Source organism: Phoenix dactylifera, chromosome 12 (genome assembly GCF_051530095.1).
Source record: "Phoenix dactylifera cultivar Ajwa chromosome 12, Ajwa_hap1_PhDact_Kaust_v1.1, whole genome shotgun sequence".
In the NCBI taxonomy this organism is placed as follows: domain Eukaryota; kingdom Viridiplantae; phylum Streptophyta; class Magnoliopsida; order Arecales; family Arecaceae; genus Phoenix; species Phoenix dactylifera.
The window spans coordinates 1,037,288-1,058,459 of NC_143201.1; the positions used below are offsets into that span (position 1 = coordinate 1,037,288).

Genomic DNA, 21,172 nt, shown 5'->3' on the forward strand with positions numbered 1-21,172 from the left:
TACTCTTTGATTTTAAAATGATTGGCTGTAACTTTATTAAAAGGTGGGATTCCCTTTTTTTTGTTTTTGAGGTACGAAGGGGAACTGTTCTTTGTTGACCATGTGAGGGCCCGTTCAGTTGAACTTAGTAAATGATAAAAAAAAGGGAGAAAAAACGTTGAGTGCTGCTCAGCTTCTCCCGGGGCTAGCCAAAGGTGGCAGACACGAAGTTGGTCGAAAGTGGTGATGGGCTCTCTCAAATCAGACTTTTCTGTAAATTTGAAGCTCGAGCCATTCCGAACTCTAGTGCTTTTTTTAAAAAACTCATTCAGATGTGGAAAAAGAGATACAACGGCTTAGTCTCATGGGATCAACAAAATATTCAAAAAAGAATGGTAAAAAAAAAAATATTGATCTAAATTTTTTGTAAAATTATTTAGAACTTTCAGACAATAAATGCTCTTACTTGTAGGTCTGGATGAGATCCTTTCCTCCACTGCTTCTTCTTATAAAGATCAATATTTACCATCTTGATTAGCAGATGTTGGATTTGGGGCCATTTAGATTTTTTTTTCGCATCTATTTTTTATCTGTTTTTGGCAATGTAACTCATTTCTGCCTTCCCTTTTTATTGTAAGTATGATTAATTTTTAATAAAAATCGGATAGCTTCTTCCTGCCTCCCTTTGCATCATCATTAAAAAAAAATAAAAAAAATGACAGATAGGACAAGCACTTAAGCACACATTCAATCCCGAATCCAACGGTCCATAGCTTTCCATTCAGAAGTCGGGATGGAAGTCAACGACTTCACATCATTGATGGTACGTACACCGTACCGTCCTGGATAACATGGTAACCTGTCCGGAAATGGCTGAGCGGCAGGGCACTACCTTTAATCAATTCGTATCCAGCACGTGAAAAGCAGCTGCTTCGTTCACAGGACTCGAATGGGTTCGGAGGCCCGTCTTTGAGATGGTGCTGCGTTCTAGGAATTTTGGCCTGATGCGTTAGGAATTTCCCAGCTGCCCCTCCTCTTGATTTCTGAGCTCAATTTCATAAACCAACTCGAGAGCAGAATATGCTTTGGAATCAAATGTGTAAGCCAGAAGAGCATTTACCAAGGCATGAAATTTAGCTGACACTAATTGGATTGCACGAGGATTAAATAAAATATCGACCCACTAAACCTACTTCTCAGATAATAAACCCTAACGTGGCAATAATCTAGGCAGCCATGATTGAACTGCTGCAGTTTGAAATTCCAAAAGATTCTTTGTGTATATCACTTGCTGCTAATTGGAACTGCAACCAGTCCAGGATTGTCGCTCTCTGTTTCTATGTCATGCAAATGGTATTACAGAATTCAGATACTTCCAAATTTTAACACGAGATACAGATAGGAATCTCCCTTTTATTTCTCATTTAAGAAATTGATAATTGACTCTGGCCTTAATCATCCAGGTTCGGGCCGGTTGTGTTTTTTGCACGAAAGAACGATTCATCCTTTTTCGCATCATCGACTGTTAGATCGTGCCATGCATAGATCTCAAAATACTCCAAATTCTCTTCTTCATCCGTCTGATCCCTGGATTAGTGCGACGAACGGTGGATTCTTCTTTCACCCTCGTACCTGCCTTCTACCCATGTCATTGCCTATATAAACCCAGTCCTCCTTCCCCTAGCCCCGTCAAGCTTCATCTCCCTTGAAGTTTTTCCCAGATATGGAGATGGCCATCTTTTTGGGGCAATTAAAGAACTATGCTCATGCCTTCATAACCAATAGAATTCATAGTTTCGCACGTGCCAGCAGATGCATCCGGGAGCTCGTCATGTTCTCCTTTCGTGTAAGCCCATTCTGGATCCAGCTATGTTATTTTGTTTCTCTTGCCTTGTTGGGTTCTCTAGCTATGATGGTGCTTAAGCCGGATAACCCCGCCTTCGGTCTTAGGTACGTCGATATGCTTTTCATGTCAGTATCCGCACTCACGGTTTCAGGTCTGGGGACTGTTGAAATGGAGAACTTCTCGAGTTCTCAAATTGTTGTCCTCGCTCTTTTGACGTTCTTGGGTGGGGATGTTTTAGTTTGCTTGCTAGGCCTTCTATTTAGAAGATCTCGGCATGATAACAGACCAGAGATTACCAGCAATAGGAGAGTTGATTCCATTGGTATCGAACTTGACTCTATGAACCTCTCAAACACCTTAGATAACATCGAATTGGGCCGAGATGCTTCAGGGACTCCCATAGATGATGGTAAGGATTTGATGTCAAGTTGCATACGATATTTGGGATCCGTGGTGTTGTGTTTTGTTATTGTATTTCATGTAGTGGGTTGTTTAGCGATCTTTTTGTACATAATTCTTGTTTCAAGCGCCAGAGATGTGTTGAAGAGAAAGGGTATCAACTTGTTCCTGTTCTCCATATTCACCACTATTTCTTCATTTGCGAATGGAGGCTTGATACCGACGAATGAGAACATGTTAATCTTCAATAATAACCCGGGTCTCTACCTGATAATTATTCCTCAAATTCTTGGGGGCAATTTGCTGCTCCCTCTGTGCCTGAGACTGGTGATATGGGCTCTGAGGAGATTGACCAAAGCTGTGGAGTTCGAGTACATGTTGAAGAATCCATCGGAAATACAGTTCGTTCATCTGCGCCCAGACTTGCAGACTCTCTTCTTGTCCCTCACTTGCATTGGATTTATAGCAGCTATGGTTGCATTGTTTTGCTCCATGGACTGGACTTCAGCAGTGTTTCAAGGGCTCAATTCCTATGAGAAGCTTGTCAGTGCGTTATTCATGGCAGTGAACTCTCGGCATTCCGGGGAGAACTCCATCGACATCTCCCTTGCCTCTCCATCAGTTATTGTGCTGTTCATTCTTATGATGTCAGTTCTATCTCCTCCCCCCAGTATTGCACCTAGTCTTCACTCCTTCGCTGTTCTTTTTCTATCTAAAAGATTATCTATTTAAGAATTCTTCAAGTGGTCTGCATGAATGTGACTTGACTAAATTAGTCCAGTCTTTTCTTTCAAGCAACAACGAAAAAGATATAAAATAATCTTGACAACAACTACCAGCACAGTTAGTTGATGCCTCAAGGACTTTTAACATTCATGAAGTATTCTTTAATAGGGTATTAATTTTGTTTTGGGAAAGAAATGGCGTGGATTCTATGCACATCATGCATCCTTTTCTGTTTCTCGGGTATACGAATCCAAGATCTTTAGTTGTTTTCTTGGATATAGAACTTTGGATGAAATAGTTTCATTATTTACAATCATAAACCTTGATTTCTTTGACTCAAAGATGAGTTCCTGAAACCTATCATCTTGTTTTCAGGTACCTTCCACCTTCCGTATCCTTTGTACCCATTCATGAGAATGAATCGAGCTCTGAAGGAGATAGAAGGGAAAACGAGAAAAGGTGGTCGCCGGTGGACAACTTATTGTTGTCGCAGCTCTCCAGTATTGTCATCTTCATCATCATGATCTGCATCACGGAGAGAAAAAAACTGACAGAAGATCCACTCAACTTCTCCACCTTGAATGTAATCTTTGAAGTGACAAGGTAAAGCTCACATTCTCCCACCTCTTGCTATGAACAACCTTTTAATTTATAATATAAGATTGTTTGTTTTTTTTTTGAGGGAAAAGAGTTGCTCTCAGTTATTTCCCTTCGAATGAATTGATGAAACCTCCCATCCTTCTCTCTCTAAAAAAATCCATTGGCCAGAGAGATTGGATATAGTGGATCAAATTTAATACAATATAAATCAAAATTCGCCGTTTTGCTACCGAACACCGTATCGGTGCCACGCTAGCACAATATTGATACAGTATGGTACAGAAATGCCTCATGCTGCTTAACTTCGTCTCTTTGCATTAAAATGGGGGACATCCTGCTTACGTTTCATTAATTAAACTGATGAACCCAAAACTCTAAAATCCTTCAAGATTTTGTCTTCCAAGTGATCCCTGGTAATGAGATCAGCATCTACCGTTCAGCCTTGCATTAGTTTTCAAGTTCATGATTCCGTCCGAGAGAGATGCTAATTGATTCTCCCCAGTCGCATGCATGGTCCATTCAACTGTTTCCCAGTTCCTGATGGCCTTAAATAGAATCAGAATATCATAGAAATCATTAAAAAAAATAAAAGCTAGTGAAAATTCTTAACCTTAACTTTATGTTCTCCATCTTTGTTGCAGTGGATATGGAAATGTCGGGCTGTCGATGGGCTACAGCTGTTCGCGCTTTCTACGACTGCATCCTGATGCACATTGTCTGGACAGAGCATATAGTTTTTCAGGGGCATGGAGCAATGAAGGGAAGTTGATATTGGCCATTATCATGCTTTATGGAAGGCTCAAGAATTTCACCATTGAAAATGGTAAAGCTTGGAAGTTACTATAAGTTGTGATATCTATATGCTCTTCCTAAGATTGAGAAAACCTGGAAGGCTCAAGAATTTCACCATGGAAAATGGTAAAGCTTGGAAGTTACTATAAGTTGTGATATCTATATGCTCTTCCCAAGATTGAAAAAACCTGAAAGAGTTGCTTCGAGAGAGAAAAAAAAGAAGAAGACAGAACCTAATAGAGAATGCCTGAGCTGTTGCTTCTGTTGGTGGAAGCCATTTCTCAGGCGAACTCTGGCAAAGGGAAGCTCAGCTTGTAGACCAATCCTATGCGCAGAATGCATTCACAAGAAGCCATGAACGGTCATTTAACGATGCTTGACAACAGCAATGTACCGTATATTTTTTTTAGCAAAGCGGTAGCTATGTATTCCAAGTAACAGAGAACAGCTGAGCAAGAAGGGCAGAGATGGGCAAGGAGGTTTCTCTCTCCAACTAAGCTCTTAGCTGACATCGTCGGTAATTTCATCAGTGTATCTCATGGGATCCTTCAAAACAACCATATTTACGCTGTAGTTTTTGTCAATGTGAATCAATTGCAAGATTCACTAGAGAGAAATGATACCCATTACTTCCTAATATTTGCCACCATTTCATCATTATTAGTGTCCAACTAGATTAGGTGCGTGAGGACCCATACGAGCGTGTGTTTAGTCCTACATCAGTTATTTGTCGAAAAATTTTTGGATACTTATATAGGATCAAGGAGTCCAAATAATATCTTCCGACTAGCCTTTTTGGGTGAGGTCATGGATTGTTATAAATGATATCAGAGCGAATTTGATCCATAGCCTATATGGATTAAGGGACACATGAGCCAATCGTGGTGCTTGTGATTAGATTTGAATGGATTTGAATCATTAATCTGATGAGGATGTCAAGATTTAAACGGAAAAAATATGTGAGGACCTGTGTGGGCATGTGTTTAGTCCTACATTGATTTTTCGCCAAAAAAATCTTAGGTACTTATACTTGATTAAGGAACCCAAATAATACCTTTCAGATAGCTATTTTGGATGACACCGTGCTGTTAAAATGGTGAACCTACAAGAATAGAGCTTGCCGCCTTCACAAGGCTACCCTCACTGCCTTAGAGTCCATCCTATGTCTTGATCATCTGTCTGCACGAAGAATATTGCAGCAATCATCCATCTCAACAAAAATGAAGAAGGTCCCGGATTCAAGTCGTGGGAAGCCTTTTTTCATGCCATCTCATCCAAGTATATACCACAGGGATTACGTCCCCAATAATTGCATAATGGATGGTACACCTTGGCACTGAAATGCTATTAGATTTCTTTTTTTCTTTGTTTTCTGTTAAAAGAGAGTGAAAGAATTAGGCCGGGACCCATTCCAAAATTTATTTAAATAACTGAACTACCAGTTAGCCACGGCTGTGTACAAAAAGCAAAGTGCAACAGATTAGGTAATCCAGTGATTATAGGTAGAATTCTGAAAAACAGAGTGCTGTAATGTTGTTAAGAGAATGAAAAGAATGAAAGAACAATTACTGGACAAATACTGTTGGTTGAGCTAAGAAGATTGCAAGGGAATGTCATAGATGAAATGGATGTGGGATTATCTTTTAAACCCTAAGCAAGTTTGGTGTTGGTTGATAAGAATCAAAATTACTTGGAACATTAGATTTCTTTTAATCTTTTCTGGTGACTGGTTATCTTTTGCCATGAGGTTGTTGGCTGATTGTTCATGGTTATCTTTTCCCGGAGTAGAACAAACATGAACCTAAAAAAATTGAAAGGGCCCATTCAGGAACAATAAAATGACATCATGATTTGAATTTCGATGAAACAATACATCAATGAGAGGTTAGTTCAATAAGTTCAGTAACTTCTTTTTTTTATAGGTACAGGAACAAAAACTCATCTTATGTTTTTTGAAAAATAGATAGATGCTTTCCCCTACCTCTATTTTTTTATTTTAAAATAATTTCAAAAACAGTTATTAATGGTATTAGAAGAACGGTTGTATTAGGGGTATTTGTGCAAAAACAGTGTTATATGAGGGTACAGAAATATGTAAATTTTAAAAAGGTATTCATGCAAATTTGAATTTTTAAAAGGATATTCATGCATAAGACCCTAAAAAAAATAACAAAATGTGAAAGCATCTTTAAATAAACTCATCATCTAATTCATTAACATGACAATGCAGTTCCATCAACTTATCTTTGGCTTCGTATGGATCAAGATGACCTAGAAAAGTCTATATTGAATAAAATGTGGAAAAATAAGAGCTATGGAAATATAAAAGTTGCTTTTCTTTTTCGAGTAGAAATATCCCACAAATAAGTGTGTGGTAGTTTTATTGGCTTGTTGAATAAATGATACCATGATCCAACAGATATGATATAGATTTACTTAAAAACCAAGGAACTCAAGTGCATAGGGGATCTTACAGAATCAATTATCTTGATTGAATTGAATTTATGACAAATTAGAAATCCTCTCTATATCAAGGAAATTTTATAAATTGCATGCTAATTAACAAACTTAGGTGTGACTTAGAATTCTGATGCAAATTTATTAGTTTTTTCTTTTCCATGTCTACTGGATTTTTGTTTCTCATTAATAGCTTTTTTATAGATCCTAAAGCTGCACTGGCATCTCTGATCTTTGTTTGCATGTCAAATGCATGTCTTTTCAAAAATCCTCTCAGTTTTGATTGTTTGACTCCATTTTTAGCGGTTGACCCAATTATTTTAGTCAATTATTGCACTAGCACTCAGCCATCGAGAGCGATGGGTGCATGCGAAAGTCTTCGCATCGTGTTGGGTGATTGCTACCATACCATAATTTAAGGTAAACAAGGGCTAATAATGCAGCAGTAGTCAACCACGGGATCACGATGTGAATACTAGAAGTTGGAAGTATATAACGACTTCAAAAACTAGATTAAACCACGGGATGAAGTCAATAAAATGAACCCATGAACCCATAAACGTTACCTTTGTGCTCCAAGAAAACAATGAATCTATAATAATTTGCTGAAATATACATACATACATACATACATGCATACATATATATATATATATGTATATATATGTGTGTGTATAAAGTCAAGATCAATTTTGATGATAGTATTTTAAATAGAGGTAATGCCTAGTTTTGTTATCGGAAGTACCAACGATGCACTAGTGGTTGCAGGTGGCATCAAATTTGTTGAGACGATGATACTAATATGGTCGAGAATTTAGATCAGGTTGGAACAAATTAATTATTTTTTACAGCCCAAGCCATGGTCTATTATGGTAGGATCTTCCTCGAGCAGTCCTTCTATACGAACACTCGATGAGAACCTTTGTTATCCATTGTCATGCCTCTGCAACCTTCAGCAAATTTTTGAACAAGAAAGCTTGACGAGAGGGAACGAGGAAAACATATATTGCATGAAACAAGACGTGTGGTTCGGCTACTTGAAATAAATATACCCAGAGTGGATGGATAAAATGCTTCTCTTCCAAAACATTGCCAACGTCAGGGCTCCTCTTTCTTTGGGAAACTATTAAGTCTACTACTGCCGGATAAAACTGGACTTTGCAATTGAAAAAAACACTGAATTAAATGCTTTCATCCATGTTTTTCCAAGAATATAAGGAAATTGTTGTCCGTACTGCACGCACCGTGTGGCCATGCATGCATCCAACAATGGCTATTGATTTCTATAGCCTCATTCATCAAACATGTATCTTGGTGAACTATTATAGAAATCAACTACAAGTGTGGTAAAACTGGTGCATATGGTGTAGGCAATAATTTCTCTATAATATTCGGTGTGCTCCCCTTAGTCCACAATTGCCAAAACGGCTCACCAATGCGGCTAAACTGGGTTCATAAGAAAAAGGGAAAAATATATTAAAAAAAAACCCAGCACTCCTGCCTCTCTCTCTCTCTCTCTCTCTCTCTCTCTCTCTCTCTCTCTCTCTCTCTCTCTCTCTCTCTCTCTATCTATCTATAGTATTATCGGATCTTCACCACCAGTCTCGCTGCTCCTTTGGCAACTTGTTACGTGGGTAAAGCATAATAATCTTTTTGAAATCAAATGGTTGATTTCAAAAAATAAAATATCTAAAAATTGAGCTGAAAAATCTTCTATAGGAGAAAAATTATATTCTATATGATATACACTACATGATCATATATGCCATCAATCATAACCGCTCGTTCCTATGAGCCCCAATCATCAAACGCTTATCTCGTGCAGAGCTATAGGAATGAACGATTGCGATTGTCGACATATATGGCCACATGGTGCACGTTGTGTAGGATATAATTTTTCTGAAGAATCTCATATAATAGTCCCAATATAATTAGCCATACTATTAGCCTTCTTATAAATATGAAATATCTTGAGCAAAAGCAAAGCGCATATCATTCACCAGCAATCCTGCAGAAAGAGATGCAGTCTAGCAAAAGAGGATGGAGGATCTGAAAGCCATATGATAACAGTCGATGAATCTCCTAAAAAATTAGCCCCTTCCAAGCAGCACATAGTTTAGCCACTGGAACTACAGTATCAAAAATTCTGATACCACCTGCAACTAATAAAGCACCATCAGTGTGGCTTTGAGGAAGCAGATAATGGTGGCTTTTAGGATGCAGAAACTCTATTGAAAGAGCCACAGGCTACTGTTATGGAAGATCATTTTGGAGCGGAGATATGCATAAACTCCTGGGCTTGGGCAGATGCTTTAATCAGAATCAACCACTCTCGGACTCGATCCCTAATGTTGACTTTCAAGTACAATCAGGTTTTCTTGTCAAACCTTCCTACTGCCCGATTATTTTGAATAGTTTAATCCAATCATTGAGAAAAGACCCCTTTTTTTATCTTCCGTCGTTTTAGTTTTTTCCTCTCAATTTCTTCGGACGGTGAAATGTATCCCGTCACCGGACTAGAATTTGGCATTGATGGGATGTTTATGTGGGCTAAGGGAACGAATAGAATAAAATAAAACATTGGCTAGACGAATTTCATACACAATAATACACATTATTAAAATTTAAATCAAGGTCGAGAAGCTAACGGTCCGTCAAAATAAGAGTTGTCTTGGCCATCACTTTGAGCATATCAACCTACCTACTAGTTTTACAGGTCCGGGTTGCATCTTTTCCATAGAATGATTCAAATCCTTTTTTTCATAGGATAGGTGCCATTAAATCGTGCAGTAGCCACTACGAGATCTATACAGACCGATAAAAAAGATGCTTTAAAATCTGGGTAAGGCATGATTCAACAATTGATGTCAGGAAAAAAAAAAAACACCATCCTTTTCGCATGCGAAAGATGCAACCAAACCTCTAGTTTTACCATAGTGTTACCTTACGAAGCAAACTTCATTTATTTGGGGACAATATTTTAATTTTTTATAGAGTAAAATGAATTAAATAAATAAAATATAAGATCTATCTAGATTTATTTTGTTTTATCTCAAAACCAAACAAAGTTCTGAGAATTATAGAGCACCCCAATTGAGGGATTGCTGTAAACATTTATACTTTCTGATAAACATGTATTTTTATTTCTCAATGGCATGCTTCTTTGTGCCTCTCCAGCAAATAATGTGACTGTCAAAAAAATATACAATTCAAACAGGTAGCTCCCGTTAAACAGCACCGCTTATATAGTGCCTTCTCCCACATGAGCAGGATTGTATTGTATTAAATTAATCCTAAGCACTATTTTAAGAGAATAGCCATAGACTTCTCTGTTCTTAAACAACTTTGTGTGTTAAAATAGGTTTATCATTTCAATCATTTTGATTTAGAAAACGATATAAGTATGAGGTTAAGCATAAATATGTGATCGATCATATTATACCGGATTCAGCGGGTGTAAATGGAATTATTTCTTTCATGTTAAATTTTATTTTAAATTCTAAAACTCTACCTGATGATTCCCTGACCTTTGATTTGTGCGGGGCTGCTGAGGTCCACTGGGTCTGATCCATTTGCAGAGCATCCTATCGCATCATCTTCTCTTAGCCTAACCTAGCTATTTATAATAAGTCAAAAAGAGTTGTCCCTGGCTTTCCAAACCATGTAATTAACCAATGCAATAATTAAACAATAATATAACCTGAGATCATTAGATCAGTGGGTTATACCCTCCTTCATTATCCCTATCTTAGGACTTGCTAGATTGCAATTAGCCGGCCCTCAAGCATGGAATATACTCCGTCCATGTATGTTGTTGGGCTTCTGGCCCATGGGCTTTGTGATCTAATCCATGTAGTTCGAGAAACCCAAATCACGAGTTCACCGTCAATAAAGGCCCATTTCATCTTCTGGAGCGAATCACCTACGGAGATGCTTAGGGCTCACTCGTGTCGGGCGCGTGTTGTATCTTTTGTGCAAAAGAACGATTGATTTTCTTTCATAACATCGACCATTGGATCATTCCCTGCATGGATCTCAAAGCACTTCGTGTGATCCAATGGTGGATTCGTGTAGAGAAAGATGAATCATTCTTTCGCGCGAAAGATACAACCCGTGTCCCACGCATATCAAATAGTTTTTCTAACTTCCAAAGCCCAAGTGTGGGAACTAATCAAATGTTGTCTATGGTGCAAGAAGGCACCTTCCCGTGGAACACTTGTATCCGAAGTGCCTCGGCAAACAAATTGATCCCATCCTATTGGTGAGGTCAATAGCCTAACATTCCTAGAAAATATAGTTGACTTCTCTTCAACTATAGAGGCGACCATAGCAACCCTAACAAGGCGACCCTAACTAGAATTAAACCATTAACACACAAATAACGAGTTCTCAACTACCAAGCTTCAATATTTGGTTTTATTTTATTTAGGTAGTTCACTTACTCATATATATTCACATCATGAAATAGCCATTTGATGTGTCTTGTGATATTTTATACTTTAATCAATAATTTTTTTTAAAAAACGAATTCTTTTCTTTTTAATAAAAATAAAAATAAATATTTCTATATTATGTTTTATGATATTTTCAAAACTTTGTTAAAATATTTAGAATATTAATAACTTCTATTATTCCGATATTTATATATAATTTTTCTCATAGCTCTCTCTAAAAATAGATAATTTATAACAATTTCTTTATTCGCACTATAATTAAAGTGTAATGCAAGGTATTTGATGCAAAAAAATTATTAATATTTTTATATATATTTGTTTTAAATAAATTTTAATTTTAGTATTTGTAATACAAATCTAATCCAACTAGTAATCTGGATGCTTGATCAGTTCGATCTCTATATAGCTTTAATAATTGCCCCTTAGACCCTCCATTTGCGCATCATGTACAATCTGGATGGTCAATTCTATTCCTATCCTTTGTGATATATATTTAATTTAGCTTTATTATTGAATTCTACTCAATATATGATTTATATCTGAATAACATCTAACTTATATCCATAATCGAATAGAAAAAATTGATATAACTACTATCAAACTTGTATCTATATCTATTTAAAATAAATATGGATATGCTTAACATACATATATGTATTCAATATGGATGCACTAATATTCTATCCATATAAGATCCATTTTCAGCCCGAGGCTGAACCAAATCACACATTTGCGCTAGCCTAGCCTGAAAATCTCGTAGGTCTTAGGGTAGAGCCTAGGCACGATATTTACTTCCAAATCCCCACCTGAGCCTGAGCCCAGCCCCATGCCCAACCTGAATAAGCCTATTTGGTTAAAAGGTTAAGCCCGACCTGAATTGCCTCCACTAACCCAAACTGCTTGCCCCAATTGGACAAAGATGCTCGGGCCCAACACGACAGACTACGAGCAAGTGATCCTATGGGCCCGTTTGGTTCGCAGGAAAGGGGGGGGGGAAAGTGTGGTCAACGGGAAAGTAATGAAATGCCTTTTATTTGGTTGGAGTTTTCAAAGGAGAGAGATGGGAAAGTTGTATTCCCATGGGAATATGATTCCCACATTTCATGGGAAAGTCTTTCCCATGAGAAACATGGGAAAGTTACTTTCCCATGAGGTGGGAATCACTCCTTTTTTATTTTTTTCCCAAAAAGACCCTTCAGCATTAAAGAAGCATTAAAGAGGCATTAAAGACCTACTTTTTATTAAGGGCATAATAAGAATTATACATAACTTTCCTAGGAAAGTGGATGGTCAACCAAATATAAGCACTTTGGAAATTTGTCACTTTCCCATGGTTAACCAAACATGCCAAAAGTACTTTCCTAGGTATCCTCTTCCTAGAAATCTGATTCCTGGGAATCAGATTCCTAGGAGGGAAAATACTTCCCGCGAACCAAACGAGCCCTATAAGAATTCAAGTCAGCATTGGGCAGGGTTCCGGGCTCAAGCTTCGGGAAGTCAAGCTTGAGCTAAAAGGCCGTATTCAGATCAGGCCGAACATTAAACCGAGCCTGGCCCGAAATTTATTGAGGCTTTGTTTTCAGACCCATGCTTGACCCGAACGAACTATGTCGCACCTAGCCTTAAAGCCTGCCCCAAAGCCAGCCCGGCAACATGTTTTGGGCCAGCCAAGGCCCACTTCTGATCCTATTGGTATGGATTTGAAAGTCGAGCTACACTCAAACAGCCTGTATGACCTCAGAATGAAATTTTCCCAGCAGAATAATAAAATAAAGCCTTCTCATTAGGGTAATCAAAATTAAAAATCAGTTGCTGAATTCTTGCATGTACAGGGAGGGGCAAGGCAAAAAACGGCAGTAAATCTGTGCATCTAAAGAAGAAATTAGTGGATGGAGAATGACCAACTTTATGGACTGGATGACCAGATTTCACATTTGGCCACCTCTAATTTCTCATTTTCTTCACTATACAGGAAATATAAGCCATCAAAACCTATAATCCCTATCAAAGAGGGGCTTATGTACATAGGTTACAGACACTCAAATCAGGTTTACAGCGCAACTTGGTGATACCAAAATGGGGAGAATAACCTTCACAATGACATGGGGGGGACGGTGTTTGTAATCCTTGCCACTTCCTGCGACCAGCTTCATGCAACTGGCGCTTTGACTGAAAGGTCAAAATTTTCATGTGAAGCTGTCTTAATATCCCTTAAGATCACTGACGTGTTCATCAAGGAGCAAATTCTTGCTGTGACTTTGACTCCGAGCTCGGGTACTAGGATGAGCTGTCATGAAGACATGCATTAAACAACAGGAGAAGAATTATAGTCACTTCTGATGTAGGCAAAGCACTAACAAAGCCAAACAAAAATACTTGGAAGAGGAGCAGAGCAAAATGTAGGCATATTCATCTGAATGGACTCAAGGAACCCCTTGAAGAAATCTATATGCCAAAATACCAAAATACATGATTAACTCATCAATCGTAAAAATAAAATAAAATAAAACAAAATGTTCCAAATTTGAAGCCTGCACACTTTTGTTCACACTGAAGTCACGAGCATGTACACTGCTGAGAAATTCAACTTGGGATAAATTGATCCAAATTATGACATCTTACCAACTTGATCCGACCAGAAAGGAATGAATTTCTTCTTTAAGTCTACTCAACTCGAAGCTTACAACAAAATATAAAGAAAATGAATAGAATCATATGTGAAGTTTAGAAACACAGTTTCTGCCCAATTAACTGTCACTTACTGAAATTGTTTTTCTGGATGAAATCTTCATATAAATGACTATTTCAGTTCTCTGCTTCCACTTACATGGCACAACACTTGTGCATGCACATCAACCAGGAGCATGGTTGGATGCATGAGAGAAATGTGGATGGCAGCGATCACTCCACTGACTAAAGTTCTCTCTTTATGTAACTCAAGTGCATTTCTAGTTTCCATCAGTTGTTGTTCCCTGTAGGAGAGTAAGAGCTGAGTGCTTCTACTTAAGACTCCAGCGTTTATACAGGAATAGCCAGACAAAAGGTGGAGTTCGAATCAGGAGTTCCTAACATTCTCTTTCCAGAAGGTTGGACTCACTTCCTTGTCCGACATTTTTTCCCCCACATTCATCAAGAGTTGAATCGATGGAAATGTAGAATTATCAGACCCGTGGAGACATCCCAGAGGGCTCACCATTATACAGGTAGAAATATCCAAATGTGTCATGAATGCACTGATGCAGTTGCTACCATACCTATATTCTATATTAAACTTGATTTTGGAGCATGCATGTGTTTATCTCCATGTCTCCGCCTCACTAAAACTAATGCATTTACGACCCCACATAATTCAGCTCTAGCTTCCAAAACTAGGAATACATATAACAAATTTATGGATAATCTAGTTTAATCACAACATTGAAAAATTGCCGCCATTCATACTACCTCTCATGTGAATCAAGCATCCCGAGAATACTGCCAGGTAATCATGAGTATAGCAATATGAATCATGTGAATAACATGAAAAAGAAGCACATGATGCAACTACATGCAAATTAAAATGCCAGAAGGACAACCCAAAGTGCATGAATAATCATAAAGGCTAGGCATGAATAGTGACCTTTTCAACCAAGGCATGATAGTTCAACTAATTAACAATGTTAAGCAAGGTCAAAAAAATCGGTACCGGGCACTGTACCGATTACCTGGCAGCATAAGTTAGTACGGATTGTGTCGGGCATGTACCGATGAGGATACGGTACCGTGGAAGAAAGAAAAAGAGAGAGAGAAGGGGGGGAGAGGGATAGAGGTTGGAGGAGGGTGGCAGACGTCAGCGGAGAGCCGCAAGGGCCCAGCGGAGGCCGCGGCCTTCGCCGGCCCCCCACGGCCCTCCCTCTCCCTCCCTCCCCCGCTCGCTCTCTCTTTCCTTCTTCTCTGGCTCCGGCAACAGGCCTCGTTTTCATTGCCGGAACCGTACCGGCGAGCCACAATTACGGCTCGAGACAGCTAGAACTGTCCAGTTCGGAACAGTTCTGTTGACCTTGATGTTAAGGCTCAACTGGAGGTTTCATCTTATAATTTATGCAATTTTTGTATCTTGACAGGTACTTCTAGACAGACAAAAATGGTTCTGGCTCTTAAAAATATAAAACCAATATCAAAGGTAATTTAAACTATGATTATTTGCATTGCATGAATGAAGGAAAATAATAACCAATATTGATGTACAGGTCATATTTGATTCTCCATGTTTAATTACTAAAATTTAACCATGGAACTTTTGGTCCATATAAACAAGTTTAATTATGAATTGAGAAATCCTTCTTATTCAACTGAACTGATTAATTGATTAAGAAAGATTCATATCTTTTAATCCCCAGACAAACAACAATCAGCTAAATATCAACTTTATACTTATATCATCAGGATTAAGGACTTCATTGTCAGCGATGTTTGAAAGCAACACATCCCCAAATCAAGAACCTAGGTGTGAGTTCACGTCAGCAGACAGCAAAACACATATGCATTATTATGTTTATTTAATTACTGCCAGGTTAGATTACAAGACTTACCTTTACCTTATCTGGATCGTAAAAGATGCCTCATATTGCAGCTGCATCCGAAGGTGGCTTCTTAACAGGAACAGGCTTTGATGAAGTTTCAGGCTTCTTTGAAGATATAAGAGCTGAAGATAGCAGCGCATCAACAGCTTCACGTTGTCGCTTCCTTCTTGTGATCATATCTTTTTGTTCTGCTAGTTTAGACAATTTACTTTTGTTTGTGTCAGTCGCAATGTTATTTCCATTCCCAGAAGATGGTAAAGTTAAAGAATCTTTATGACTGGAACTACTAGATTTAGGGTGCTCAGAAAATGTCTGTGCTTCTTTTGCTTTCTTTATCAAACTACTAATAGAATCTGTTTCCAATGGTACATTGACCTTGATCCGGCCCCCCGTTCTTTCACATACAGGATTTTTCTTTAATGTGTCCTCAGTTTTTGCCAACTTATCATTCTGCTTATGCGGCTTTTTCCCTTCATGTCTTTCTATAGTTGAGGCCATATCCTTAGGACATCTGTACTCCTGCTGCAGAACACCACCACCTGAAAGACCACTGTTTTTTGAGTTCCGTGTTCCCTTAAGACTAGTCAAATGACGATCACGTGAACACCTGCTTGCATGTGTTTCTAGATTACCATCTATGAGTTTAGTTTTTCCTCTCTGTTCTCTAGCTTTAACATTCACAGGTTGATCTCCAGAGCTGGCATCTTTGCACCTTTGACCCTGCTTTGGTTTACTTGAATGTAGATCCAACATTGAAGAGGTAACGTTTTCTCTGGATGAGGATAGAGCCTTCCCAAATATTGACTTATATGGTCTCTCAACTGAAATGAACAAATTTCTTTCCTTGGAATTCTGGATCAAAGCAGCCCAATGGAGATTTCTCTTCAATGTCCGTGCATTACTGACTACCCATAAAGAGTATTTAGCCCGTGTTAAAGCAACATTCATGCGTCTCACATCGGCAACAAAACCAATTCCACTTGAGTTAATAATAGGTGGTTTGGCATTGGAATTTGAAGCTCTAACAGTTGATAGTACCAGTATGTCTACTTCACGACCTTGAAATCCATCAACAGTGTTGAACTCCATGTCAGAAATGATTTCTGGCCCAAATGCACTGGAAAACCGCGAACGCAATAATGAAAGTTGACTCCTATAGGGAGTTATGATACCTATTCTTCCAGGAACGAATTCTGATGGGTATCTGTCTCAAGAAAACAAAGAACCAGAACAATCAACAAAAATTGCATAACTATACAAAAAAGTTGCATTAAATCTCTGAAAAAGAAAAGAAAAGAAAGTACCTTTTTTTAAAAACCTTCAATATTTCAACAGCTGCATCAGCTTCAAACTCATTATAAAGGGAAAGAGAACCAGAATTCTTTCCAGGATGTTCATAACCATCAGCAATATCAAAGAACATGTAAGGACCAAGACAAGCATTCTCATGAAAAGCTGCTGTTCTGTTGGCCATTTGAGCACCATTTAGCAATTTGTTCTCGTAAAAGTGCAATGATGGGAATTTGCTTATCTCAGGGTGCATACGATACTGGGAGGAAAGAATACACGATAGCTTCTCAGAAAACTAACTGAAGATATAGTTTATTCGCCTAAATATGAGATTCAATATGAAAAAACATATTGTAGCATTTATTATTCTTAGTCTGATACACGATATTCTTTTTGATTCTTTGCATTTCCATATGCAATGGCGCAAAAATAATATATTATATAATGTAGATGTGCAGTGTGTGTGCACGCGTACATGTGTGCATGCAACAATCACTTGCAAAAGTTAAACAAGGAGATCCATCAGGATGTGGTTCTGGTAAGAAGGCATAAAGTGCTGGACATATTAAGGCGTCAGATTTAAATGATGAATGACCCTGCCAAAATCAGCATCCAAAAGAACGGAGGACTGCCTGAAGCAATAACTATGGAAAACAGTGAATTGATGCAATCAGCATTAAGGTGTCAGAACATCTTGCGGATACTAGAACTGCTTCATAATCCTGAGCTTGTTGTCTACAACAACACTATTGAAGGACCTCAAGGCACAGCCCAGTTTCTTCAACCACCTTAACAAGCTTCCTTGAGATAGCCAAGAGAATGGCATAGAGATAAAAGAAATAAGTAGCAACAAAAATTGGGCCCAATTTAGGAGTAAATAGATCATGAAAAAATGCTAGCACTGCTCTTCCAAAAAACAAGCACGGGATCACAAATACAAGACAAAGCAAAGGTTTCAAAGAAGAAAATGCCATAAAATTGCACACATGGGTCAGGACGCTTCAAGATGCAGATATGAGGCACAAGGGATTAGATGAACAAACAACATGGGAGATTCCTCCTTTTAGATAATATTAGAACCCAAGCACATGCAATGAACATTTGGGAAAAAAATAATATGAAATTCCAATTATAGTACATGCAATAGTGAAAAATAATCCTTAAAAGTAATTAGATATTTGTTTGTATGCTTTTGTAGTTTTGTCTCTATATCTACCTCAGAAGTATTCTAATTAAACATTTACTTATCTATCTACTGTTGATATTTCTATTTTTTCTAATTTGTTTACTCATATTTTTTTTCATATGGTATTTCTCTATTTATTTGCAACATGATTTTAATTTTAATTTTTATTTATTTATTCTCAAAAAATGGTGAGAGAATGAAAAGAGAAGATTTTTTTGGTATAATCTCACCAAAAAGGAAATATTTCATTACATTTCTCTTTATTTGTTTATACACTTTTGATTTTTTTGCCTTATTCCTTTCTATCACATTTTTCTTTGGTATGATCCTTTCCTCACATGTTTATAACCAGTTTTTGTAATTATGTCCTCATTTTGTTACAAACTAAGATTTTTCTTATTTGTTTTATTAGGCTTGTTAGTTGTTATTAGGCAAAATTTCTTTATTTGTCAAAAATTGAGATTTAATTTTTGTTTCCTTATTTGTATATGGTCAGGATTGTATAGGTAATTTAAAAAAATGGAAGGATATTTTCGGTATCAAAAAATGATAGAATCTAGAAGGAATTTTTTAGGATTTCAAAATTAATGTTTTTTATATCATAGAGATATTTAGCCATGAGCATCAATGTACAGGATTTTAATTGGCTTAAACAGATCCTTTTCAGCTGATATTTAAGACCAAGACTTGAACATAATTTATTTTAAAATAACAATCCATTTCACTAATGAAAACCCTGATATAGTCTATGAATTCATCTTCACTTTTCCCTAGTTGTGACTTTTACTGAGAATTGCAACCTTCATGATTAAGTACTCTCTCATCTCGTGCAAAACTTGGAGATCGATTTCAATTTTCAACATAAGCTCTCCATGTTCATATGCTTCTTCGATTATCTTCCTTTTGTTGTAATCAAGGTTTTAAAACCCGCGGGATGGGGGTGTCCCAGTTTCTCCATGGAATGGGACGCCCCGCTGTCGGTGAGATCAAACATGACCATGCAGTGCTGCACCAGCAAATACAGTTTGCATGTAGCAACTGCTGCACTCACATTGCCCTCTTTCCAAGCGTCCAAATGGAGTCAGGCCATGGTTTGCAAAAGAGGAACTTTTCTCACCTCATAACCCCAATAACCCTACTAAGTCATGATGATCACCAATATAAACCATAAGTATAGGAAGAATAATCCACTACAGACCTCCTGACCAATCCTTCTTAGTTCAAAAACTTTATTTCATTCATTATCAATTATTTTTTTACAAATTAAAAAAGAATTTGAAGCTGCATGATAAAAATTTTAGAAAGTAATTTATGCAATATGTCAACCACCAGCAATAATAACTAATCAGAATACATAACCAGCAATCTTGCTTCAAAGAAAATTAACATGGAAGAAAAAAAGATGCAACAGTATGTACTAAACCTTGAATTTAAGTGAACAAATACAGAAAGATTTCAGTAAGATATAGCAATCAATACACCAAGTGTATACAACAAAATTTTCCTCTGTGTAATATACCTGTTCGGTAAGCATTATCACTGGGTGACCAGCTCTTTGTAATCGCTCAAACATGCTGCACTCAAAGAGAAACTTGCTGGCTACATTAGAAAGCACGGTAGCTGGAAGCTGCTTTGGATCACCAACCTTCAAAATGAGAACTTGTTAATGAGGGTTTTTATCACTGGATAAGTTAAACAAATTAAGGAATTACCATAACGCATTTCGTTCCATTTGACTTCAGAAGCTGAAGTGGAATCAATGTTGCTGGCTCGAGAGCCTATGAAAGTAAATTCCAAAGACATTCACAATTCAGCTCAGTCAGTCCAGGAACAAACCGAGCTAACACATATATAGAGAACAGACAAGAAAACATACCTGGGCTGCTTCATCAATTACAACAACATCAAACAATGTTTGTTCGGAAAAATTTCCGAATCTACCACAAGAAGCAGATTCAGAGCAAACCCCATAAATGTCACCACCGCACCCACTGAGTGTCGTTACTACAATTTCAGCCTCCCTTAAGATAGATTTTCGAATATTATGCCTGAGGGACCTGCTGTCATCAGAAACTTTCTTTTCTCGGGCCTGAGAAGCAGCAAGCTCCCCACAAATTGCTTTCTTCTGTCCATACAAAATATTGAGCTTTGCTCCTATTGCCGCATCAGATACTTTTTGTGCATCCTCTTCCTTGGAGAGCTCATTGTCTAGAGAATTATTTGTGTTCACATGTCCATCTTCTAGTTTAGCACGCTTAGCTTCATAATACCGTATGGTATCTACAACCTTCTCAAGTTTAGCACGAAGAGCACTAGATGGCTCCACGTCTATATCATTTTTTGCATCAGTTTGGTTTTTCATGCCTTCTACCAACCGTTGTTCAACAAGTGTATCAATGAAATAAGGCAATGAACTAGGATGAACTGTTTTCGCATTGCCTACCCTCACTATATATGGTTTGTACAACTTTCCATCATTCCCATAAAGACCCTGACTGACTCTTGATACCAGTTCATCAACTGCTGCATTTGACTGTGCACAGATAAGAACCCTTCCTCTTACAGGACGTTCTGTTGGCCTAGAGGAATCTTCTTCTGCATCCTTAATCATTTGTTTGGCGAAGGCTGCATCCTGCCAAGCTCTTGCTACTGCAGCTGTCTGGCTAATCTGTGTTCTTGGATTGCTGCATGTGATATTATTTGTACTTGAACCACTGTTGTGTATTTTCGAGGAATAGTTGTTACACATTGTTGGTAAAGCAAGCAATGCACTTACAACAGCAACAATTGTTCTAGTTTTACCAGTACCTGCAGACAAGAACAATTTCAGAACCTCTCTCATACACACACACACACAAATAATACATACATATATATGTAT

At 37.7% G+C, this 21,172-nt stretch overlaps 2 protein-coding genes across 7 annotated transcripts in view; one reads left to right on the top strand and one right to left on the bottom strand.

The window, feature by feature from the left end:
* The first annotated feature begins 1,535 nt into the window (after positions 1 to 1,535).
* LOC103713118 (cation transporter HKT2;1-like) lies at positions 1,536 to 4,981 on the top strand. Its single transcript, XM_008799928.4, has 3 exons — positions 1,536 to 2,871; positions 3,326 to 3,553; positions 4,192 to 4,981. Exons 1-3 carry the CDS (start codon positions 1,703 to 1,705, stop codon positions 4,394 to 4,396), a joined length of 1,602 nt encoding a protein of 533 aa, XP_008798150.4. The 5' UTR covers positions 1,536 to 1,702; the 3' UTR covers positions 4,397 to 4,981.
* Positions 4,982 to 13,015: 8,034 nt separating this feature from the next.
* LOC103713146 (P-loop containing nucleoside triphosphate hydrolases superfamily protein) overlaps positions 13,016 to 21,172 on the bottom strand; it is a 28,244-nt gene continuing 20,087 nt past the window's right edge. For 3 of the 6 annotated variants that reach the window (XM_088709215.2, XM_039129799.3, XM_088709217.2), the window contains exons 17-22: positions 20,168 to 21,099; positions 20,004 to 20,069; positions 19,811 to 19,936; positions 17,120 to 17,364; positions 15,831 to 17,019; positions 13,016 to 13,540 (exon numbers count right to left, since the gene is read on the bottom strand). In XM_088709215.2, coding sequence (XP_088565341.2) covers positions 15,855 to 17,019; positions 17,120 to 17,364; positions 19,811 to 19,936; positions 20,004 to 20,069; positions 20,168 to 21,099 — 2,534 coding nt within the window. In that variant the 3' untranslated portion in view covers positions 13,016 to 13,540; positions 15,831 to 15,854. Of the gene's footprint in view, positions 13,541 to 15,824; positions 17,020 to 17,119; positions 17,365 to 19,810; positions 19,937 to 20,003; positions 20,070 to 20,167; positions 21,100 to 21,172 lie in introns of all 6 variants that reach the window. The other 3 variants (XM_039129801.3, XM_039129798.3, XM_088709216.2) reach the window with 1 other exon arrangement.

Bases quoted from the DNA above. Each gene is read 5' to 3' on its own strand.
- LOC103713118 (XM_008799928.4), top strand. From the start codon at position 1,703: ATGGAGATGGCCATCTTTTTGGGGCAATTAAAGAACTATGCTCATGCC. The intron at 2,872-3,325 runs GTCAGTTCTATC...TCTTGTTTTCAG, and splicing joins GTGCTGTTCATTCTTATGAT to GTACCTTCCACCTTCCGTAT. The intron at 3,554-4,191 runs GTAAAGCTCACA...TCTTTGTTGCAG, and splicing joins GTAATCTTTGAAGTGACAAG to TGGATATGGAAATGTCGGGC.